At 40.4% G+C, this 26,246-nt stretch overlaps 1 protein-coding gene and 1 long non-coding RNA gene across 13 annotated transcripts in view; one reads left to right on the top strand and one right to left on the bottom strand.

Moving 5' to 3' along the window:
- Positions 1–26,246, top strand: part of LOC126924390 (putative aminopeptidase W07G4.4) — a 213,603-nt gene that overhangs the window by 170,482 nt on the left and 16,875 nt on the right. For 10 of the 12 annotated variants that reach the window (XM_050738826.1, XM_050738820.1, XM_050738822.1 and 7 more), the window contains 4 exons: positions 16,318–16,724; positions 17,375–17,549; positions 18,624–18,775; positions 19,337–19,477. In XM_050738826.1, the coding sequence (XP_050594783.1) occupies positions 16,366–16,724; positions 17,375–17,549; positions 18,624–18,775; positions 19,337–19,477 (827 nt within the window). In that variant the 5' untranslated portion in view covers positions 16,318–16,365. Of the gene's footprint in view, positions 1–15,928; positions 16,725–17,374; positions 17,550–18,623; positions 18,776–19,336; positions 19,478–22,084; positions 24,742–26,246 lie in introns of those variants that run through there. The other 2 variants (XM_050738825.1, XM_050738824.1) reach the window with 2 other exon arrangements.
- On the bottom strand, positions 9,520–15,968 carry LOC126924432 (uncharacterized). Its single transcript, XR_007713518.1, has 2 exons — positions 15,822–15,968; positions 9,520–10,591 (listed from the first exon to the last, which is right to left on the bottom strand). It is a non-coding gene; the product is annotated as an uncharacterized LOC126924432 (long non-coding RNA).

The raw sequence follows: 26,246 nt of genomic DNA, 5'->3' as shown, positions 1-26,246 counted from the left end.
AGTTTCGCGTCTGGAGTTCAATACATATTTCTTTCGTTCAAGGCAAAGTTATGCAATGCACATTATTCTCCTTACGTTGCACAGGTATAATCGTTGTTTGAGACAGCATGAAAGAAGTATCGAATGGAAATGCGATGAAGGAAAAGTCGTGGAAAAATTGGCCATGAAATACGCATCTAGACACCTTCGCCTCTAAATCTCCTTTATTCCTAACCAAATACCATAAATTTATCTTTTATCAGCGAGAGTAGGCCATCTAACGTACTATATAAACAGAAATGGCTTTGTTTGAAACTTCTTCTATTCCGTAGACCATACTTGAGAAGGAAGAAACGGAGAAGCTCTCGTTAACGATACAGGTTCGTCATCGCAAGCCAGGTTGCAAAGCGAACATAAATCAGAGAGAATCGTCGTTAGCCACGGGAACGCGTATATCATCGTCCAGTTTCGCCTCGTTTCTTTATGTTCTTTTGCGGTTGCCGACTCTTGGCGCCAACGTGAGAGTACTCGCCGTGTACAAACCGCGGCCCATTTTTATCAATACGGACAATTTACTCCCGAAATAACTATAACGCAGAAAAATGCCCTTTGCGGAAGATCTTGCAGATCGCTGAGAAAATCACGGTAACGCGCGTCGAACATCCATCGACCTCCTTTGTCTATCTTCTCGTATCTTCTTGCGTAAAATAACGAGCAATAGCTCTTCTGGCGCAAATTTTACGAAAATTGCGCATAATCATGCTCGTAACAATTTTTTATCTCCTTGTTTTTCTTTTTCCTCTCAATCATTGTCAGTTAGTCGATGTTCTTTATTATTATGATATTACCGATCGTAGGTAAAAATATACAAGGTTCTTTTGACATCTTTTTTCTTTTGGTGTTCTTTTATTACAATTAGATAACAGATTTTTATATATTTATGGAAATTTGAGACAAAATTGCACGTTATATTAAAAATCATGCATTACAACTAAAGTAACGAAACCAAAGAAATGTCGAATATCCAAAGTAGACTCGTTATGATATTTAATACGTGAAAGAAATTTCTGCCCAGATTCCAATTTTTTTATTTGCATTTACAAAGATACAAATTTGTGTAAACATCTGAATCTCGTTATAACCATAACTATTCTTTTTACGTTCAAAATTCTATCTCGTCTTCCGCTTTCTCTATGATCGAATGTGCAATTAACATAACTCAACGGCTTGACTGCTAAAGAGATTTAATGGCTCCTGATACGATGGGCGCCGATGATTAGATCACCGGTAACTTCCACGGAATCCCTACGTACGAGCGTGTATACGTCGACGCGTTTCCAACTTACCTCCAACTACTCGTTAGCTCTGTAACCGATTACTAATGGTGCATCTACTTTGAGAACTCGATCCAGTGAACGACTCACAGCAGCTGCATCAGCGAATTTCTAACGGAAATCCTGATAATACGCGACAACGATTTGTGTCGTAGCGTAACAATAGAATCATAAAACTATCAGGTCTTTAGAAATAACTGCCATTGAATAATCGATGGTCGTTTATAACCAGGAAAAACCGAACGATGCGTAGTTTTTGGAATTAGCATACCTTTCCTATATTTCCGTAAACCGAGTTTTATTATTTTGTTGATTACGAACTATTCTTACGCGCGGTCACTTCAAGATCTGTCGTTAAATGATGCGAGCGGTACTTGCGAGCTGAACTTCCTCCTTTCACGCATTTCATATTCATTAATTGCTTACTTCATCTCGAGAAAATGCCAAAGTATATAATAGAATTTCGTCGAGTAAACACGCAGTCTTAACAGAGCCTTGGTTTTTTCTGAACCGTCATTGTTTTTCAAAGAGGCTCGACTGCAATAAGTTACTGCAACAATTTGTTTTGTGCATCTATTAATCGTTCATTATTTTCCGGTTGAAAGATTCATGTAACACTTGTTGTTCACTGATAGATCACTATTTACAGTATTCGTCAAATGATGAATCGTACGAATCCACGAATTGTTTTTCTTTCGAGGATTGAAAATCTGCGCATTGTCTATCCATACAGAGATAAGCAGTGACGAAATGTTAGAAAAAAAAAAAAAAAAAAAAAGAAAGAAGAATTGGATGAACTGCGCGAGGTATTAGGAAAAGACAAGTTTTCGTGTCTCTTTAATAGTAGGGAAGTTCTTCTAATGAAATTAGTACCTTTCAACCATCGAAAGGATAAGGACTACGAACGTACTACCGTTACATGAGAACCGGTGGTTTAAAGAAAATCGCATTCGAAGAAGTTTGACGACAGCACCACTTCGCTTTGAAGCGGCAAACGGTAAGGGGATTTCAAACGAACCGGCGAAACGACGCGACGCGCCGCTGCTTTCAAATAAATCTACTTTTGGCCACGAACGAAAAAAGAGTAACAGGAAGAAAAAGAAACTTTGCATCCGTGGATTCTCGTTTGATTAACATCGAGCTGTTTCTTTTTTCTCTCTTTCTCTGTCGAAAACAGCGACGCTCGAAAAAAGGATGCACACGATCCAAAGAGTTACGAAACCGATTACAACTACGAAAAAGACTATTATTCCCTGATAAACAGACTGTTTCTTTATGAGCGAGTTTGCACTTTTGACACTGTTTGCAGACGCGGAATTTGAACGAAAAGATAGACAGAGAGAGAGAGAGAGAGAGAGAAAGTTCTGTCGTACTGACAGCGTTTTATTTGACTTCGTTTACCAGTCCATGTCTGTTTGCCAGCACACGTGAAATTTATTGCTGCCTGTGAGAACTAATTGTTGACGGTATCATGAATCAACGTGTGTTTACTAGCGGATAAATCGGTTAAACACCGTGATTACCAGTCTAGCATAATACGTCAAACTTGCATAATATTAAACCGCTAATGCGCTTGGTTTGTACGCTACGGGAACTTTCCACTGACGGCCATTTCTCCTTCCATCATGACTTTCCTCAAACTGAAGCGTCAGGGAAACCGACGTAATTCCCTTAAACCATCACGTGAACATAATTCTTCTTAATTACGCCAAAATTTGCTAATAATGTATGTACATTCTTATCGTGTTTATATTCTTTTTTTAGAATCTTTAAGAACGATCTTGATAGTAGGATGAAAAATACTTTTAAAAACTTAGGTCATCCACGTTGCCCAGATCGTTTTCCTTTATCTGCTCTTCACAGATGTTTCGCATTACTAAAACTTGCTAAAACTTGCTAAAAGTAATTCACGGCATTTCCAATTTTTTCCTAGTTATTTCGGGATTTTCTGTAAGAACCAGCCGCGTCGATTCACGTGATATTGAGTAAGAAGTATAATCAGTTATCAGTTTACCTTAAATTGCAAATTGAAATTAACGTCATACGTTGTAAATGTCGCTGTCTTACTAAAACGTGGAGCTTCACGTGACTTGCGATAAAAAATGATGATAGATAAAGTTCAACTGGCACGTGGGGCGAAAAATTCTGATAAACAAGAACGTGCAACCAAAAATTTACCTCGTGAGCGTCGCAAAGAAACGCCTGTTTCGTGGCAAATATTTGCATACCTAGCAATTGAAGAATTATTTTTAAACTCGAACGTGTCATCGTCTATGATCTCTGGAAGATTCCGTGTACGTATCGTACACATCGATTCGCTATCGGTTTCATGATTCTAATTATTCAAAATTTGGATTAAACAAACCAGCACAAAGTTCGTGACAGTTGTGCAAATCTTTCGGATCGCTTGTGAACAAATAACGATTTAACTAAACGTAAATGCCGAGTCTATTATATGAATATATATACAAGATACGAGAAACATTAAGGCAATTTTCTGAGAAAGATATAAAACGTGATTAATCGTCACGATTCGTGATCACGATCACACTCCAGATTATCGCACTATCCGAGTAAAAACAGCGAATCCGTTCGCGATGTGTTGACTCATCAAATGTGAAAACGTGTCGAGTTCTGGCGACGATCGTTGGCCGATTGATGATTGCATTGGACGCAACTGTCGTCACGCGTCAGGTGTCAGAGCATCGATTCTGTCACCATAAACGATCGAAAAATTTTCGCCGATGTAACCGTTGAAACTATTGGATGGAATTCTCCCGATATATATTTTGCGCCTAGAGCTAGCAAAAAATTTTGATAAAAAAAAAAAAACTGAATACATATTGACATACAACAATTCAAACGGAAACATTTTTAAAATGTGGCTTTAGATTTCATTCCGCAATGCAGACTTGCTGTATGTAAATATGTATATGTGGTAATTTAGCTTATGTTTAAATTAAATTTAACCGTGACTCATTAGTTAAATCGAAATTGACAAACGAAGTGTGGTTAACTTTCTGTAATAAAAGTGCTCCACGTTGTTCGTGAATTCTCCTTGTAATTTATAATTAGCGGATCGAGCTAATTAATAACAAATCGCAGAGATCGATAAAACGATCCGACTCAAATAAAACGCAGCAAAACGTAACTTCCACATACTTGTATTCAGTTGAACAAATAATTCGCAGCGGTCTCGACGCTGATAAATTAATTGTCCTTGCAGTGGGATAGATTAATCACCAAAATGGACGAAAAAGCAGCCGCGCATAATTTATAAAGTTGCACGACAAGAACGATTGCCGAAACCAACGCGAAAATCTTTCACGGAACAGAGGGGATTATACGGTCTTTAATCAGACCGAGTAAAGTTAATCAGAGTGCAAGTGCAGCAGAGAGAATACTCTAACGAATCTGGGGAGATCTAAAGTCTCATGAAACGAGTTCGATCGACTTCGGCGAAAATTTAAATCACGTCGCGACTCCAGAATCGACCAGTAGTCGAACTTTTCTGGCCCTTGGCGCTCGCCATCGGTCCCCGATGCATCTGGAGGATAGCCAAGTGTAACGATGGCGCAGCAATGCGCAATGACGTACCGTGGTGCACCGTGAGGATTAACTCATCCAGAAGTGGGCTGGCAAACGTGCTCAAATGCAGACACCATCGAGCCGTGACGATTTCTCGATTTTGACAATATAATGAAATTATCGATGAGGATGTCTTTTGAGCTACAGTGGCTCGCAAGCAGAACTTCGATCTGCAAATTCACCTCGCATCGACGTTCAATAACGCTTTGATTGCGTAAGATTCTCTTACTTGTTCCTCGAATGTAACACGAGGGGCAATTTTCAAGATATAATCGAATCTCTTATATTATATTTTCTTGCTCGTAAATTACGCGCGATTCATTGCCAAAAAAAAAGATAACGAGTCGATTAATAAGTAACAAGTATCGAGATGTAGCTCGCTCCCAAGTACCGAACTGATTAAACTTTGTTAATCGCTCATATAAAGAAATAAACACTCATGAAACATTCGTGAGAAATAAACGTCGCTCGTTATCAAGTATCATTGCCAAAAATACTTTATGAAAGAAACAACTATTATTGCATTTCAGTTGCCTAATCGACAAAAATAAACTCTGCATTTTGGCAGCTAACACCGTGCACGAACATTCATCACCTATTTATCATTGTTCTAAACAGTCGCAATGAGATCATCTTTTTTTTCATTTCTTTTTTCGTTTTATAGAAATCATTCGTTTTGCATTAACATTCGTTAACAAGGCAATGGGTGTGTTATTTATTACACTCGATGCAGGCGACGCTGGCGCTCGTCGATGCTAGAAAGATTTCGACTATAGTAAAGAAAGGTATGGATAAATTTTGCTATCGATTAACACGAATATTCTCGTTAAATGGAAGATTGATATTTATCGCGGCGTAAATTGCTTATCCTTCTTCGCTCTCGATTAACGTTAATGAGGGAACTCGAATTCTATGATTGATAACAGTGGGAGTGACGCAAGATTTGGATCTGCCGTAGATGATGCGAGCACTAAGTCGAATAATGTCCTTATCGTCGTTAATGAAGTTGCTAATTAAGACGGATCTGTATTTGCCGGGGGTCGGGCGATCGACTTCTGCCAGACGAATTATGCGACATATTTCACGAATGTTTTTCTCTCTAGATCAAGCATTGTTATCAATGTCATAGTTACCAGACATCAATGCATGTTTTCGTAACACAAAACGTTTCTCGAAACGTTTAATGAAAAAGTATTTGCGTACAGCGACGTACTTAATGAGCGCGCAACAGACTCGTTTAAACAAATATGTATTTTTAGCGCAGAGTGTACTTTGCATCCTCTTCTTTCCGTTCTCTCGTTCCTTAAAATCAGTTGAAGAACAGGCCAGCTGCAATTTCGCGAGAGATGTTTCTCTTCTTATCGGCATTACGCCCATACTTAAAGTCTTATTAGTAACACGGTAATAAGTTAATAACATTCGTTTGTTTTTCCCGGGTGTTTTAAGAGGCTCGTAACATTCTTGTGAGTCACGAGATCTTTTTTACGAAAGATAGTAGAATAATTGCGTGATTCTCAATAGATCTTTCGTGTTTAATGGTGACAACATCGTCGCTCGTGTGTACATAAAATGATTTAAGGCCAATTTATCACATTAATGGTAATACGCGAACGCGTGTTTAAATATCAAACATTGAACGATATTACGACACGGTGCAATGAAGTTTTCTCGTACTCTCTCCCTAATCCATTCTTATCGATGTAATTTGCCTTTCTTTCTTTCGTTCACGTCTTACTCCGAGAATGTGTCATAAATATCTCGAGTCTGAATTATCGAAATTGTCTCGAACTGTGAATTTTTATTAGAAGATCGTATATCGTTGTTTTCACGCAAGTACGATTCTTATTGCTCCATGACGATTCTGTTAACTTTAAGATTCGATTTACATCATCCTGTAAGATACGGGATATAGGTATGCAATCTTAGTCCTTCGCGCCAGTAATATACATTTTAAGCGAGGTTTGTACGATCCAAGTTCATATATCATCGCCTCTTATCACGTATTATAAACGTAACACCGAAATGTCGGACTGCATCATGTAGTGCTCGTGTAAAAATAAAGATACATCAGTGTGACGTCAAGAGCGAGGTTTCGAATGAAGAAAAAAAGAAAAGGAAGAAGAGACCGGAGCTTCAACAGGGAAACCTCGTCTCGCTTAGATGGCACTTTAGAGAGCGCTGTCCGCAAATTTTATTTTTCCCCCGCGTTTTCTATGTTACCACTATATTTTGTACGAGAAGTTTCAAAGTACAGGCTACAGGTCCCGCCAGGATACATCACTCTATTGTTCTAGTCTTCCAACTTACTCTAATTCTTATCCCAGCTTTTGGCTCATGTTCTATTTCTCTCTCTTTTTATTTTCTATCTACTTTATTGCTAGTGAAGCTGCAAGCTACGATACTTCGGAAGAAATATCTCTGAAGATGAATTTTCTTTGTAACAAGGTACTAATACGTTCTTACTTAAGGATGAGTCTAATCCTTTCCAAGAAAATTTATCATTAAATACTACGCTGTTCAATACACTTAATGTATCTCTAATACGTATGCCTCTACTGAGTCAATCAAGTAAACAAGTCTGAGAGATGAGAAGATCTTACGAGCTTGGTCGGTATTATTCGTATGACACTTTAATGAATGAAAAAGCGTATTCCGTGATAGATATTTTCGTGGACCCTACGTCAATCGATTTTCGGCATGATTTTTTAAAAGCAATAGTTTTAATATAATCCCCATCCCAGTTTTCCTATGCAAATCTCATTGCAAAGTCCGTATGCAAATTTCCAATGTAAAGTTCAAAGCAAACGCATTCAGAAGTTAAAATTCAAGCAAATCCTATTTGAAAAATATGACGCTCGCTACCTGTCTCATATGCCAAAAAGTTATTCCAAAGCATGCCAAGATATTACTAACGATAAGCTGCACTCGCCAATAAGAGACCCGTTATTAAGTAAGAGTATCAAATTTTTATATGTACGTCCGATCTATGTAAACGTTTTGCAAGAAAAGTTAATCTTCTCAGATTACGTTCTAGAATATACATATTTTTGTTATTCTTATACGATGGCTCAAGAAGGTACTTCAATGTGCCTGTATATATTACAGGCTATCTATATCTTCATCCGTGCGTAATAAAAATAACCTAACCACGCTAATAATATTACTAATCAAATATTCCGCAAAATCAATAAAAGAAGCACTGTATATATTAAATATTTCGAGCAAACATCGTTACCTTAAAGCAAACAGGCAAACGACAGTTCAACCGGATGGCCGAAATCTACGAAACGAATAAGAACGTCGATCCTATTTGCGTTAGGAATTCGTCGAGAGTCGAGAAGCTGTCGAATCGCGGCGACAAGCGCAGTTTCCCGATCTGTGCGACGTCGCCGCGATTTGGCGTCGATCCAACCGCGTCTCGTGACGCACAGAAACAGACCGAACGCGACGATGCACGCGTCCTCGCAAGAAAAATCCCTGTCCTGTTTCCGACATCGCCTTCGAATCGAGCAGACGCCACGCTATCCCGTTCTCGAGTGTTTTTCGTTTGTCGAACGCGAGCTATCGCGAGCTTGGAAACTTTCCTAGAACGACCGCTGAAGAAACTGCTAGCCGAAATCCGACAGGAAATTCGGCTGACGAGTTGAGAACGTTTAAGAGTGCCGATTTGAGAATTACAGGAAAATGCTTTAAGTTACGCCGTCGAAGATTTATCGTCCCCTAAGAACTAGAGGAAATTGTTTCCTATTCTTTCCTTTCTTTTTCTTTCAGAGCTAAGCGAGGACGCAATTAAGGAACAATTTTGACTGTCGTTCTAGATCCCTAGTTTCAATTATTTCAATTATACGTTATTATCGTTTCGGACGTTGTACAGAGTTTAAATGCTTTCGTAGAATTTTAGAAACTCGTAGAAAGCTTCGATTTCGGTACGCGTTTGCATCCGGTGATGATTCCAATTTCAACGTTATCCTAAACCTCTTCTTCCTTTCCTTCTTGTTTCGTTTAAAAGCGAAATACTCGTGTAATTCATCGAGCTCGAAAATTTCAGCTCGCTTAGTTTTCCTATAAACACATCAAGATGAAAACTGATCGATATAACTTTTAAAATAGTTCTCCTGTTGCGAGGCTTTTGTCTTTACTTTTTCTTTTTCCTCCTTTTTTTTTCTTTCAAAGCAGTTTGATTATGCTCTCGCTGGTTCAACTCGCGAGATCACGACCACCGTCGTGTATTAAAAGAGTAACGAAAAAAGCAAGGAAAAATAATAAAAGACCGAAGCTCATGCAATATGCATACAATCCGTGCTGGCAAAGGCCGGAGCAGCTGATATGGTTTATCGTTAATCTCCGGCTACCAATTACAATACCGTTATCGCTGATGCTCGTCATGCGAGAATTTTTCTATAGAGTCACCGAAACCATCGTCGAACTCGAAATCTCCTCCGAATAATCGTTAATTAAACAGTCTTTTCACGTATGACGATTCACAAGTAGTCGCCGTACTAATGGAGAATCGATTAGCCTCTTGGGAAATTCTTGGCGAATGCGAAAATTTCTGTTTCGACGATATTAAAAGGAACGGATAGAAGGATATATTTGTCTGTCGATGAAAACGCGACTGTTCCAGAGCGAATTTTAATACTCGATTTGTAAATCAGCTACCAAGCGAGAAATCAATCGGTAATGAAAGTTTCATGAGACGCGAATTTGTATCGCGACTCGTACGTCACAAGTTTCTGTTCGTTCGCGTTGCTTCTGAACAGAGCAGACGGGATAAAAGAAACAGATCGACCGTCTCGGAGGATTGCTTTTTACGCAATGTTATTTCGGGTTGTCACGGTTCATTATATTCGTCTCGTTGAATACGATTCCTCGAGAATCGAATCGCGACGAAAAGAGCCAAGCTATCGTATTTACAGCGGAGATCCTTTCTTCCTTTTCTTTTTTTATTCTCCATCTCTTTTCCTCCATATATGACACTATAGAAACGCAATAATTTGAAAAGCTGCGCTCGATGAAAACTTCAATTAAATTTGCAAGCAATCGCCATTTACGATTGAACCGCAACGTTCGGCCAGCCGTAATAGCTGGGAAACGAATGTCCAAAAGCGAAACGTTATAGAATCGTATCAAATGCCTCGGTCGTATAATTGATTCATGGATGCTTCCAGTAAACTCTTTTATCATTCAATTTATTCTTCTTTCGTTCGTCGTTCTCGCATCTTGCAATAGAAAGCTTGCTCAGTTTTATCAAATTTTCATAATAACTCTTGCAAAACTTTACATGCTATTGAAATCGATCGAGATTCTTCGTCGTCCTTCTAACACTTTTCGAGTCTTCTGGTACAATAATCTTAATGGTTATTAACGTTATGATGACTAGCGAGAAATGTTCAAAGTCGTTAAATTTTCCTACAAATAACAAAAATCATATCTTATCTATTGTTGGCGTGAAACTAAACGATCGTCATAGCGTTAACGATCGACGGATAATGCAAAGGGATTCCTTTCTTGTCAAATTCGCGCTTAAACTTTGTCTCTTCGAAAAAGTTCCAGCTTTCATCAACCATGGCGTTACCGCTTCGCTGCACAATTACTTTGTAGATCGTTCATAAATCCACGAAGTGCATCGATATCAGCAAAGTAGAAGGTCCTTCTTGTTACAGGTCGGCGAAGTGCACACGAAGTGGAGGCTGAAAAAGAAAAAGACACCGTGTAGCTGTATCGCGTCGAGTTTATCGGTAGGCAGCGAGGTGCAGCTTTCCCTATCGCGCCGGAACCGTCGATCATCGTTCGGCGAAAGCAATTTTCCCGTGAAAAATTCCAGAAAAATGTCGTAATGCCGTTAAACGATTTTCGGTCGATCAGCTATTTAAAGGAATAGGAAATACTTCGATCGATGGCTGGTTTATCGAGCAGAAGGTAAAAAAAAAACTTGTGTCGGTCGATCGAGTTCGAACCTAACATTTCTTTAGAAATAGATTTTGAACAAAAGTTTGCGATATTTCGAAGCGGTTGGGTTTTCAACACATTTTTCGTTGCTCAAGAAATTTCGAGAAGAACAAAAGTACCAAAAGCAGCGATCCGTCACAGTCGGTCCGATAAAAATTTCATTGGCCCTGGCTGATCGGAATCACGCGTCGCGAATAAATTTGCATCCGCTCCCCAACTCCGATAGGTCGCAATGGATTTGCCGCTCTCCGAGAGCCGACTAGCATCGAGACGTCGATTTAATTCGCGGTCTACCAATTGTTTGTCTCGTGACAACCGTTCTCGTGATCGATCAGCTTCCGTGAACTCGAAGCACGTGCTCTCCCCTCTACGTAAGTAGTTTCTTCTACCAACGAATTAATCATACTAGCCGGCGGCTGTTGATAACGAGCAATCAGTTAAATTGAGATCGTTAAATCTACGCGAAGCTGCCATTCGTGATAACCACAAGGGAATTTTTTCTACTGGTTTTTTTCGGTGCTTATACCGAATAAAAAACACGTAACAAGTGTAATCTTTCTAACGTTGTTTGCCCATGACTCTTGACACCATCGATAAGGAACTGTGGAAAATTTCTTCGCTAACGATCCTCTCTAACGATCTAATTAAGTACCGCTCCTCGTAATTCAAGCGATGTCATTCATGATCGTCGAGCGTCCAAAAAGATTTTGAAACGAGACGCGTGCTGGGTAAACGAAATTCTTCTTGCGCGAGCTCTGGGTATACCGTCGTTGATAAATTGGACAGTGTCTCGTAAGTTCTCGGTTAATCGCGTGTTGCGAAATAACTGGCAATCACATGCTCGCGTTTGAATCTTACGTGCCTTTCTTCACGAAAAGCTTGTTAGATGTTGCCACTATCACTGTTTACGGAATAAGAGAAATTTATCACTGCTTCCAGCCGTCATCTCGCTTCCATAAAACAGACATCCACCATCTCCGTTCGTTGAAGTTGACGATGAAAGGATGTTATCCGCCTTTGTTCCTTGCAAATCGATTTTACAATTAGCTTCCGTTCCAAAGATCCGCAACACGTTGACGTCTTTGGGATTTTCCTGATATCTCACGTGCACGATCAAACATCGAGAACTTTTCGTCGCAATTTCTGCGATTTCACCGGTCACGGTTAATTTCTTGTCCAGCCCCGACCTACGTCTTAAGCGAGCCACACCTTGCTTCTGAATTTATAAATCTGATTTCCGTGAAAGAGGGAAATGGATTGGGATTCAGCTCCAAGGAAGCACGGCTCGCAAGATGCTTTCCATGGCAGGGATTAAGATTCTCCAGATTTCAAACGTGCTCTCGAGATCTCCTGAATGCAGTGGATTATAAAAAAAATCCCTCGTTCTACGGAGAGAAAAATATACGGCACGAAATGCTACTTTATCAGAGGAAGCGTAAAGTTTCCTTGGTTTTTACGTAGAATGTAAGAGGTTTTTACGTCCGGACAAAATGTTCGGGGTGAGATTCTAGACAAGGCGTCGAAGGCCATGGAACGGAATGGGACACTGGTAGATAGAAATGCGTATAAAGAGGAAACGTCACGGGCTCATTGTTTCAAAGTGCACGGTACGAAAAAGCTTGCAGCGTTAGTATAGCTATTGGCTAAAAACACTACCGTTACCGAGTCTTTCGTCAACATTTGACGTTTCCTTTGCATTATACGACCCGCATTGTTCTCAAACGCGCGTTAAGTAACGCGTGGCGATACGGGAACAACGCTTCGTACGATGGAAGATGAAAAAGTTGTGAAAAAAAGCTGAGTTTCTGGAGATTGACATATTTCAGTTCTGTATGTAGTCGTTTAAACGCGATAATTATGTATCATTTCTGCATCTTAAACAAAGAGAAGCGAGCTGGTCGAATGCGAATCGGCGAAGACCCTTGATGGCGTGATGATCAATTATGTTATTCAATATTCACGTGACAAGCCATTGTACGTCGACCGAAGATTCCAATTGACTCACGTGTAATTACATCTGTCACGCTGACGCAACATTTATCAAAAAAAGAATATCGCAGAAATCCCTCGATGAATTATGCAATTGACATTCGTATGAATCTCCGAAATTGTCAGTCGCGGAATTTACATTTACAAATCGATAAAATAATTCCAAGAACATATACATATATATATACACACATATAAAAAAATATGTATATATGCTATCTCTATTCTAGAAATTATTTTTATTTTAGAAGCTGTCGCTCGTGTGCTACCAAGAACGCTTAAACACACCTTCAGATAGAATCAACACCTCACGAAATTAATTACGTCCTCGACCTGAATTTCTTAGCTACCTAAAGACATACTGATAAGTGTTCGTCTGGTTCCCTTCACACGTTCGTCTCCATTCGTGCACAGTAGTTTGGCGGCAGAGAGCGAAGGGGAAACGAATGGGACGAGTCAGACGTCGACAGATTAGAGTTTTTCAGGGAAATTTCCGCGGTGTCGGCGCCGCGGCATGGCTGGGTGTCACGTATCTAAGTAGAAGGCAGCCGTCTGATCTTGGTATAGGGAAGGAAGGCGGTGGCTCTCTTGATACCTGCAGACGACAAGGACGAGCGAATGAAATTGACTGCGGCGCCGTGCGTTTCACGGTGACTGCGCCACTTGGCTCGACCGTACAAGTAGCTCGTTCCTTCCCTTGTGATTTCACCGGGGCGCGTCGACGAGTAGCGACGTAGCTTCAAACTGAGCGATTAAAGCCGAAGAAATCTTTCCTTCGAAAAGAATCGAGTAGAGTAGAATAACGAGAGAGAAAGAGAGAGAGAGAGAGAGAGAGAGAGAAGCAAGAGATTTCAAGACCAAACGCAACTCAATTTGAAGTTGAGGTAGATCGGAAAAAATCGAGGTTAGGGTTTAGAAAGCTGCAGGGTCACTGGCCCGAGTTAGATATGATTAGCTAGAGGATGATGCATCTAGTTCTCTGTGTTCGTTTCATGTTGTACGGCTGTTCGATGATTCGTCCATCGCTGTTGGATTAATTGTCACGAACGAACGAGTTTCGATAGGCACGCAGAAAACAAGTGGCTCGTGTGTCACATGCCAGCAGCGGTATTTATTGCCTTATTTATGACACCGAGGCCGACGTATCAGCTGAACTGGAGCAGATGATTCCAGTTGCGTTATATCTATGCACGCCTCTATCGTTATTTACATAATTCGTAAAGTTTCGGCGAGCTTGATCGCTAGAAAATGCGTGGGGTAGACGCGATAGGAGAATTCACAAAAAATCAACGAGATCTTTGATAACCCTAAAGCGAATTACGTTCGTACGAACGAAAGTTCTCGTACGTAACTTACAGAAGGAGAATAATCGTGTCGATATAAGTAGAAAACATCCGGGATTCTAATTTTTAATTACGGATTAAAATGCATGATAACTCCGCTTCTCCTCTATCCGCAGAAACATATTCTGTTTAAACGTGCGTATTCTTTATCAGAGATAAATTACATAAGAAAAGAATCTTAATCTTTTAATTGATCTCTCTCCAAGTAATTTCTGCAATTGATTCACATTTGTTTATCAAGTCTGCAGAGAACAAGCGACGTTACTATAACTCAATAAAGAAATTCGTACTGTCCCATTTGTTTTAGACGAAGAAACAATTCCGGTTAAAGAATTCCTGATCCGCATACGAAATATTCTCGCGAGGAACGTGGTTCGGAGCGGCCGACCGTTCGATTGCTCGGGCGAAATGGGTTAAACGCAGCACGATAAATAGCTTGCAATTGATTTCGCATTGTAACTGCGGAAACGAGAGTCGAGGCTCGAGGATATTCGCGAGTGTACGCAGGTATGTCGATGGAACAACGTCCAATGGAATATTTCCTGATTTCCGAAAATCAACGAGACAATAGCGAGTTTGTGGAGCCGTGACAAGGATCGATAACTCGAATTACGCGTCTCTAAACTGTATGGAATGTATTCCATAAAATTGTAAAAAAAAAATTAATAGAAAAAATTGCCCGCCAAGGAAATTTTTTTCTCAATAGCGATTGATTCAAGGTAACACGATTCTGATAATGAGATTGTAATTTTTCTATAAGTATAAGAGTGACGTAAGTGTAATAACGTAAAAGAATATACAAATTTGTACTAAAATAGGAAAGTAGATTAGGTCAAAAAAAGTGATTTTTTCAAGACACTAAATATTCTTCAAGATTACGTTGTTGACTCTTTCTTTCTATTTGGTTCTCTCGTGTTCATTTTCAGTATGCGATATAAATATTCTAATGATAATTTCTTATCTTGAGAAGTTAAGTGATTCTACTTCTTTTTTGTGATCGATGCGTCACGATATACGTACATATAAAGTTTTCCTTGACTAAATATATCAAAGATAGTTACGTCCTCGATAATTAAGAAATCTGCAAGAATACAGATATCATAAACAAAATATTTGCTTTAACGAGAGGAAAGCTCCAAATTCGATAATTTTCATTTCCTCCTTAAATCTTGATTATCAAAGACCAGTTATTCTAATAATCCCTATACTATTGTACATAGAATTTGGAATAGTACACGACAACACCACATCTACCTTTAATTTCTAAGTAACTGCAAACAAAGTGAGATTTACTGAATTATTATGCATTAAATGCTACTACAAGCACTTAAACAAGCAAGTTTCTAAGCTCTTGTTGTTCTCGGTCTTCTAAACGCAAAGAATCCGATTACCTGGCTCACGTGGCACAAACGACTGCTAGTTGATTTATATCAGCGTTAAACAGTCGTTTAGACAGAATTACGGATAGGCTTATTAAATTCAGAAGAACCATTGCGCATCGAATCGATAAACAAATAACGTAAGTGAACAAACGAGGAGCCTAATGCGGCGTGCAAACGCCGATAAACAATAAAGCGATAGAAGATAAGAAAAAGCTTTGGCAGTGTCTTACCAGTCCCTTCCACTCTATTACCCTTACCCCTTTCCTCGCACTTGCCGGAAGATAGTCTCGAGTCGATGTTCGTCGCTCTATCGCTGCGGATAGCTCTATCTCGCTCCTCGTCCCGAACATAATAACGTGAAGTGGTTTACGGACTGCGTTCAGTCAGAGTACGCGCTGCCGTTCCGATCGCATCGGATCACATCAATCTTCTATCGCTACTCGATACAGACTCGCGAAGCATCGCGACGCTCTCCACGAACACGCAACACGTGTACGTTTACGATCACGTCGTAAAACGTTCGAAAATTCTAGCTAAAGAAACGCGTGAACGCGACGCGAATCGTTTTGTCACGCAACGATCGTTCTGAGTTCTCGGCATTCACTGGTCAAGGTGTCGAAGGGAACCGAGCGCGACACCTGTAAACATAACTAAACTCGAGACTGTTTCGCGGGTAGATTCAAACACGAGGTCGTTCAGGATAAGCTCGATCTACGTCGATAGCATTGACACGCTCTTATTTTTCGCTACCAGAAAGGACTCGATAGTAAAGGAAGAAACGGCCCCGCAAGAGAGCCCAGGATGACGATCGGCGCGTCGTCCATGGTAATCGACTATCTGGTGTTCGTCGGCTGTATCATCGCCGCGTTTGTCATTCCGCTATGGGGCAAATTTCGTGGCCGTCGAAAGGAAACCACCAAAGCGGACTATGTATTCGCCACCGGAAACGTCTCGATGGGCGCCATGATGTTGTCCATCGCCCGTGGCACCCTTGGTGTCCGATCTTTCCTCGGCTATCCGTCAGAGCTGTATTACAGAGGTAGCGCCATGTGGGAGACCATCTATGGTATGCTGCTCGCGTATCCCATCGTGTGCTTCATCTTCGTCCCTGTTTACTACAGCCTCGGCATCACGTCAGTCTATCAGTATCTAGATATGAGGTAATTATCTGCGAGAATCGTGTTATTTCGCGATATTCGTGGGAATATACGTTGAGAAACGCTAGCTTGGATATTGTATCTTGGAAATTTGAATTCTCACGAAAGAAAACATCTCTTCTTCTGTCGGATGGAAAATTTGATGCCGCGATGAAGCAACCGATGTACTTGTTTCATGTAAATTTCATATTTCGAAAATATATCGAAATAATCGATGACCGAGGAAGTTAATAGATTCTGTTGTCTAAACGGAATACCAAGCGTAGCATCAGCTTTTTCTCCCCGAAATAAGAACGCCTCGACTTCGTGGCGTTTCGCTTCGAAATCACGCGGACACGTGACGGATCATGGGGAAATTTAAATTCACCGTGTACACGATGCCCGACGAGCTCGATATCGTCGTTTGCTTCGCCGAAATCAGGCTGCTTTACATTTTCAATTTACGTATACCAGCCATGACATAATCCCCACTCTTCTTCTCTTTTTCGCGATACTGCGAACCTTTCTAGACTCTTTCTTTAAATAGAAACGATTGTTTCAGATAGTTTTTAGAGTTTGATTTTTCCTATGAACCTTGAAACTACTCTCGTGTTTAACGATTATGTCCGGCCGTGTCGGAGAATAGACCTCTTGTAATTATGCTAATCCACCAGGTTCAACTCGAAGCTAGTCAGATGCCTCGCGAGCTTCTCTTACGTGATACGTAGCCTGTTGAACTTGGCCGTCACGATATTCACGCCTTGCGTCGCTCTGAAGGCTGTGATTGGCTTGCCGTACTGGACCAGTATCTTGGGGATCACCTCGATATCCGTCGTCTTCAGTGTTATGGTAAGTTTGATATTAAACGTAAAAGCTTCGAATAATGATTTTCCAGAATCACAAAAATGAAACGTTAAGCGTATCGTAATGTCCTATTGCATATAACCAAGAGATTGAATATCCTATTAAAATTACAAAAGAATGTTTTATCTAGCTTACAGAACGGTACAGAGAAATAGGATAGAAATATTCGACTGAAATATTTTCGGAAATAAATGATATCATTTCAAGTTATATTAGGTTATCTCATAAGTAATGAGATTTCTTTCTTATGAAAAACAATCTGACGGAAATTAACCAGTGATATATAGACTGTTGATGTTTTTATGGAAAATTTAAATGTGCAGAAGAGTACAGAATGTATATACTAATATATAAAAATACTGTACTATTATATTTATAACAATTAAAGGCTGAAAGAATAATCCCTAGATAGATTCTATTTCTTTACTAATATTCATAAAAATGTAAATTTGCATAAACATCTGCAACATAGTGAAGTATTTCGCTCATTGTCTACAATTGTCGTCACTTTCCTATTAAGCTTTCCATTCCCCTTATATAAAGGACCGATGGTGACGAGTTCCATTGTTTTATACTCAACTCTCAGAAAAACCTCGTTACTTGTGACCTCATAAATATTCATTCGAGAACAAAAGTTCATCGACTAGCATGATTCTACTGTAACGCGGCGATGCAAACGGAGAAGAATGTTTCCAAGGACCGATGATTTTCCGCGTGGAGACTGAAACATTTAAATCGTCCTCACGATGTCCGCCGTATTTTCGTCCCATCAATTATTCGCGATCCGAGGAAGCAGACTATTCGTCCCTGCTCGTGGTGCATTTCCAGTCGAGAGGATCGTAAATACGATACGCGCGATCGTAAAACATACACGAACAGCGGTGACGAGCCATAAGTGTGAAAATCTACCGCTTTATATCGCCTTGCTTATATCGATACGTCCCCATTCTCGAATTCATTTACGCGGCCTTTAATAATCTGCAGTTGCCCTCCGCTATCAAACTCGAATCAACGAATATTGCAGACTACAAACGAAAATGCTCGTCTTTTTATTCGCAGGGTGGTTTGAAAGCAGCCATCCTCTCGGATGTCATACAAGGAGTGACGATGATCGGCGTTTCGCTCGTGATAATCGCTAAGGGTTCCGCTGATATCGGACCTGATAAGATTTTGAACGTGACGTACGAACGTGGTCGATTAGATTTTTTCAAGTAAGTACAAATATAGATTGATTATCTAAGTGCCGAAATTAAGTAGGCCATTAGGGATTAAAATCAGATGAATTTCACACGTTATTTTGTTGGACATTTATCGACGATCTCGTGAGCTTGAAATTGTTTCACGTTCCGTACGAAATATCTGTATGATCTAACCGAATAATAAATCGGTGTTAGTTCGAAGGGGACGTTCACATGGTTTTATTATTTTAACATTGGCTCTGAACAATCGATCCTCTGTGGACGTTATAGCAACATCTACCTAAGAGCAGCAATAAGATTACGAGACATTCATCGCGTAATTCTAATTCAAAACACTCGTCTCTCGAAGCGAGGCAGTGAAGAAGGAATAACGTAACCTCGAATTACAACCGTGGGTCCCTATCGAATTAGCCCAAATCCTCGTTTGCTTCGGTGCATTTTCAGTGAAAAACAACTCGAAGCGTTTGTCTCCGAGTTAAACCTGTAACGTCGGGCATTTTGAAAACGAGAACGCTTTTGATCGACTGTTACTTCAATTTCTGGCGAGTCAATAGGGCCGGTCTCTGATTTCAGCACAAATTTGGATCCCACCCTCCGAGTGACGACTCTGTCAGCAACCTTGGGTCAATTATTCATGAGCCTGTCCATCTTCGGCTGCCAGCAGAACTTTGTGCAACGATACTGTAGCATGACTAGTCAACGGAAAGTCATAAAGTTAGTAATTTCTTTTATTCAACCTTACCAACCTTTTCTAGAAATTCGTATATTTGTAGAAGATTTTTCGTATCTTGACGATAATTTTGAGAGAAAATAATTTCTCAAATGAAATTACGAATATTCTACCTCGGTAAAAATTTCGAAATTTCCGAGCATCAATTATTCGAAATCTGCCTCGAAGTTTCTGCAATTTCAGCAAAAATTACACGATATGTAGGGCGAAGTTCGTGAATACTGAAGTTGCCCATACTACTTCGAGGCACGCACAGAATTAGCATTTTACGCGACAGATATGTAAACAAGTGTCGCGTAGATAACGCCACGTGTTACAACGTGCAATGCTAAAATTCGTGTCATGGAAGAGGTCTGCCAATAAGGAAACGTTTATTAAAATTCTACGAAAAAAGGAAGTTTCCAACTGAAAGATAGAAAGAAGAGAAAGTAAATTTCACAAGTTTAATTTGTCGTAATATTTTGCCATCGCCATTCCTCGCGTTACTTCTGGCCCCTTGGAGTGGCTTTACGCCGAACAATCGAGAAATTCACCAGTGAGGGAGATCCGATGAGAATTGGGATTCATTCTGTATCCCCGAAATCGAAGCGACAGGAGTACGAAAGTTTGCGGATCACTTAGTCGACGTGTACACGGAATCGACTGTTTCCCCTGGAGCTAGACGAGGAGCAGGGGAATCCTTCCGGGGGTGATCTCGAAGATACTCTGTCCGGCCGAACGTGTCTAGTTTTCTTTCCTTCTTTTTTCAGTTCTTCCTAGCTTTATATTCTTTCTTTTTTGCACGTTCTTTCATTCTTTCTTTATCGATCGAAACAATTGAGGTCTGACTTTTTAATTAAAAGGTCAATCACAAATGGTGAAATGAGTCATCGTCACACTGCCAGAGACGCAATTTTTGCCTGCCGCTACGTTGGTTATCTTACTAAATTATTATTATGATCCGGCTGCATGAGTCGCGTGACAGCACGTGATAACCAGTCACTTCGCATTATGCAAATTGTTACAGTCGTCTGGCTGTTATTCTTACTTATGATTGTCCATTAATCGGTCCTTCTCCTCATTTATCGAAACACCGGACAAACAACAGCGTTGCTTGCTTTCAGTCGTCGATTTTTCATATCGGTGCCATTTTTTAACTGCATCGAATTGGAATAAACATCGAGCGTAAAACACGTTAATGACGTGCGTGTAAGCCTGTTATTTAAAAAAGCTAAGATATGCAGCACATTTATCTAACTCACATAGAATCATCTGTAAGTTAAAAAGGCTATAAATAATTTCTAGGAAATCGTAGTATCCGCTGCCGTTTAAGAACCACAGCCGCTTCTTTTCATCCGATGACGCGATAACTCCGTTTTTCATCGCCGAACACCTGCGATGAAAAGCGGACTTCTTCCCGCCGAAAGTAATTTGCGAACTTCTTTTCATCCTTCCCTTGGGATAAGAAAGTTAATTCCGAATGATTCGGAAGAAACCGTACAGGATGGTTGATTATATAACCGACGATCGAAACGCGAAAAGATCTCTGGTGACGTTTCGCGAAATGAACAAGTGATATTTGTGAAAAGCATAACCCGTCCCGTCGTGTTACCGTACAGGGGAAAAATGAAACAAACGAACAGCCGATTTCAGAGGCAATTTATCTCTCCCTTTTTCGAACGAAACATCGACGAGGACACGCGTTGGCATTCCATGCTCGCGGACGTTTTATTAGAACATAAATCCGAACAGCGACGCGTCGGTGTAGCTGCGATAAAAAGCCCCGCCGAAATGGACTTTTATTAGAATATAATCGCGGCCATGGTTACGCGTTCTCTCTTCGCGATAAAAATGTTTTCCCGTATGGATTTTTATTAGAGTATAACCGCGTGCGAGCGAGCGATCCGAAACTACCAACGATTTGTCACTTTATTACGCAATTTCGAGCAGCATTGATAAAGTTTTCATTGTGAGAACGTGCGAAAGAAAAACGACGTCGCTGTTTTGTTCTAGGACGTTCGCGCACAGAACGGATAACCGTTTGAAATTCGTCCGAAATCCAACGATACTTTTTCCTCTTTCGATTGGGATTTTACCGAGATTCGTCGCGAGAATGAGAGCTCCGATCGTAAACGTAAATAATCCTACATATCTCGTGAAATAAAACGTTTAAAATTTACGAACGTCGAGAACCCCTTGGTAGCAGAGCAGATTTTCATGTAGTTCGTATCCGCTTACCGTTTTCTGATTCGTGAAATTTTCTCCGCACTCCTCGTTACCACATAATCAATGAGCCCTCCGCCTGGCACCCGGACTGGGATTAAATGGCAGCGGGCCAAACTTTTAGCAGCAGATACTCCTTCTCTAGCTAAGGTCAACAGTATCAAGTCGACCGTATATGTATCTAATGACGTTCCTCGCTCGTAAGATGTACCCCGAATCGGTTTTGCACGAGTTGCAGGTAGAAAATAAAAGTCGATCGATTGACGAACAATGAATAAATTGCGAACAGGAACTCTTACCATTATACTTAGGCTTATACTTAACGCTATGAACGTTAACCCTGATAGTGTTTCACATCCTAATGGAAAAATATCTCGTGCTTCTTTTAGGACCATGTTAGCCAACATGCCGATAATCTTCGTCTTGTTCTCTCTCTCCTGGGTTGTTGGCATGGTAATCTTCGCTAACTACGCGGACTGCGATCCTCTCACACTAGGATACATCTCGAAATTCGACGAGATCGTGCCGTTCTACGTAGAAGACAAGTTCCTTAACTTCCCCGGTTTGTTGGGTCTCGTGATGGCTACTCTATTCAACAGCGCGCTCACCTTGGCGGTATCGAACCTCAACTCTCTAGCCACGGTCACGTTCGAGGACTTCCTTGGTCAGATACCCGCACTCAGGGAGTTGAAAGATAAGCAGCAGCTACACCTCATCAAGGTGATCAGCGTTATCTACGGCGTGCTGATAATAGGCGTGAGCTTTCTCGTGGCGATGTTGTCGGGAGTAATCGAGTCGTCGTTGCTGATGACATCGGCGACTTCCGGTCCATTGCTTGGCGTATTTGTGTTGGCTATGTTGGTTCCCTGTGCCAACTGGAAGGGTGCTGCGACTGGGATGATCTTCAGCCACGTGACCACTTTGTGGATAACCTTCGGACACTTGAGTATCGGCAATATGCACAAGGCGGAATCGCTTCCTCTGTCGACGGAGAACTGTCAGAACGACACGTTCTCTCCTTGGGTCACGCAGCCTGATCGCTTGTTGGACGCGGCGCTCAACTTCACGAACAATCAGGATCAAAACGTGCCATTACTTAACGCGATCCAGGCAACATCTGCCAGAGGTCCACTCGAATATTTATATAGTATCACGTACATGTATTACGCGCTCATAGGAAGTCTGTCGACGGTGATCGTCGGTATTATCGTGAGTCTGTTGACGGCCAATCCACAAGAAGACATGTACGAGCAACATCTGCTTCATCCATTAGCGGTGAAGATATCCAGACACTTCCCGGGAAGACGAAGATTGTACGCGAGCAGCACGCGGTTACAGAACGAGCAGAACGCAGCGAATGCGACTGCTTCCTCGTCGGTGACCTCGATCGCGAATGCCGCGGAAAAGACTGCTCCTCTTCAAGGAATCGTCGATGATACTGGGAAGCTTCACATCAACGTCGGTTACATGGAGAAGCTTAATGCGCTCAAGAACGTCTCGCTTGATGTGACCAACGAGGTCAGCAAAGGAACAAGGCTTTGAGAGAAGGTTCCTAGTGCGACATTCAGAACGCGATTACAGTGTTGTTCGATCTTCTCCGAAAACGAGGCTGATTTCCATTTCCCTCTCCAACTGTTGTGTTAACAAACCTTCAGGGTGAGCGAATTATTTTCCCGTAGTTACACTATTTTTACGATTCTTTGTTAGTATTATAGTCAAATGACGACCCTAGAAATATTGTTAGTAGTATTCTCATTAATCATCCTGTAGAATCAGCATACAGCTATTATTATTTCCAATAACCAGACAAACGCGCAATTTTACAGGGTAGGCGCTAGTACAAAGTTATAAGCATGAACGAATGGCTTCGTTGAACCACATTTAAGAAACAGTAGGCGCGCGATATTAATCGACCGACTGTGCACGCGCATACTTAAGCGAAGTAATTACGTTAAGTGAAGTGATTCCAGGAAAGATGCGATCACGCGTGTCTAGATGCCGAGAACTAAAATTCAGTCGGTTTTTCCCCAAGGTACTTCCTAAAACACTCCCCAAACGAGCCCGCTTCGGTAGTTGCAGACTACAAACGGTGGCATTTATCGGTGCACGCGAAACTGCATCTACCCTGCTGACTCGATTTCCTCCTCGCGTTTCTCTCGTGTTCTCTTCCTTTATATTCGTTCCTCTTCCGTCTTGTCCGTTTTATGTCTTTTAATGACGAGATCGACAAGCTCTTACTTTGTTTTCCTCTTCAATCCGAGCTTCCCATGCGAAGCACTTAAAGAAAACGTAAGTTTCGTTCGAGCACACGAAACTTCGTGAGAACACCAAGCCATTTGCGATAGAATCTTTATTTCGCAAATTTGTAAACATACTGTACGTTATACGTACACGCGCGTCTAATACTCATTGTTCAAAGTCAAGAGCAGAATTCGCGGGTCCTTGGCAATGTCAAGCACTCGTTTGCAGAGTTCATGTTCCCGATAATCGAGAAATTATCCGGTGTATCTATCTCGCTCCCCGACGATACGGGAAAACGTCGTTCGTTATTCGTGTTTGATGCGAGAGAAAGTGATCTCTGACATTTGTAGAACGCTCACACCGGTGACCTATGCCTGTTGGTCCGCTCCTGCGTTAGCGTGTAACGAAAGTATTGAATCGTGATATGATTGCAAAGAATCAAGTAGATGTTAATGCGTTTCGTTGCGCAAGGTTCGGATTCTTAAGGTCAGAGTTTCCCGCGACGAATGATTCACTATATGCAAATGAATGAGGCGTGTATTGACAGAGCGTGACGAACAGTTCGCACAAATTGTATACTGAACGATATTGTATATTCTACGATATTCTATGTTATTATAAGTTTTATATCTCATAAATTATGCGTTATTTTTTTAACAATATATAGACATATCTATAGAGAATAGCAGCGTTAAACACGATATATGTAAAATATAAAATGAATCTGTATGAAATACTGTGAATATTTATTTTGTTCTCTTTTTGCATACAAATATATCACGTTTTGTACGTGTTGTGTTGAAAATTCATCATTCTTTACTTTCATTCCTGCTTCACCTATCGTCTGCCTGGTTATTTATTCAAGTTGAAATATTTCGAATTTCGCACTTCAATTTACATTTTCCTCTACTTTACTCGATAAGATTATTTTACTCTGTCAATAACGAAACAGATATTTGAAGACAGTAACCTCGTTCACGCGTTTAATAAACAAATTCTAGCGCCGACTGCAGCAAAAAGATCTCTTATTGTACGAAATGAAACCCCGCAACTATGTTATACCGTTCATTCATCAATCGCATATTCAAATACCGCTACGCGTAATCCGCGAGATTAATCTATCACGTCAATCAATTGATTAGATAGCGTTATCGTTTATTCAGGTCATAAAGATATGTAGAAAGACAGAGTATATACACGAGTCATATATTACCGTGTAAGTGGATGCGATACGGAAATAGAAAGAGAACGCTGCATAGAGATTCTTTTAGTTATTGTCTAATAAGACACGCACACTGATGCTACTCGTTGATCGATATAACACTTATAACTTTCATATTTACTGTACAAACGTGTATATGTTGTTAGACGAGGACTCAAGGGGCCACTACATATCTAGAGTTCTCTTTCTATTCCTGTATCACTGTTTCAATTTGCTTACGCACTCTACAATATCTCTACGAGTCGAAAATCGTTCCAGCTGTTCCGACGTTTTTTCGAATCTGTCAAATCTGACTCCATTGTAATTTAAAAATCACAACGAATTGCTTGGATTAAGAATCAGATCGCGTTTGTCGAGAGAAGCCATCAGCATCGAACGACTTTATCGTTAAATTTCCTTGGAACTAAAGTACGACAAATCTATCGATCGTCGTTTTCGACAAAAGTAAAGTTGCAAATTTACGAGGAACCAGAGGCAAGAGAATATCTATTCCGTAGAATCCCCATAGAATCTCCGTGAGAAGCAGGAATATAATCGAAATGGAGACCATAAAATTTTACTAAAATTTCCGATGTCGCAAGACGTACCTGATAAAGAAGTTAAGGTAAGTAGCTCTTAGATAAACCTTAAAATTTAAGACTACTCTCACATTTCGAGCAAAACTAATTTGAAATACAAGAAACCTTTGTCTGAATTTTGAACTTATCACATAGTTATCGAGAAATTGTTAATAAAAGTAAATAATTAATCGAATAGGTTAATGTATTTTAACGCGATGATATATGGCGGATTTTAAAAAAGAGAGTTTTAGTTTTACTTCTGTTTTCTAACACAGAAAAACTGTATTCAAGAACCGCACCAAAATTGGCACAAGATTACATGGAAATGTCATGAAACGAATTTATTACTTTCTGTAAAACTGTTTACACACTTTTTTCTTAAGATATTTGTAGCACGACGATATCTCATAACTCGAAACTCATATTCTTTACACATGTCTGAGATTCTCCATCTAGGATGAAATTTCTTGGCTGTTGTACTTACTATGCGCGTACACTAACAAATAATTCAGAAATGGATAGGACTGC

Source organism: Bombus affinis, chromosome 14 (genome assembly GCF_024516045.1).
Source record: "Bombus affinis isolate iyBomAffi1 chromosome 14, iyBomAffi1.2, whole genome shotgun sequence".
Classification (NCBI taxonomy): Eukaryota; Metazoa; Arthropoda; class Insecta; order Hymenoptera; family Apidae; genus Bombus; species Bombus affinis.
The sequence above is the reverse complement of the archived record's forward strand: the minus strand, read 5'-3'. Positions and strand labels throughout refer to the sequence as shown.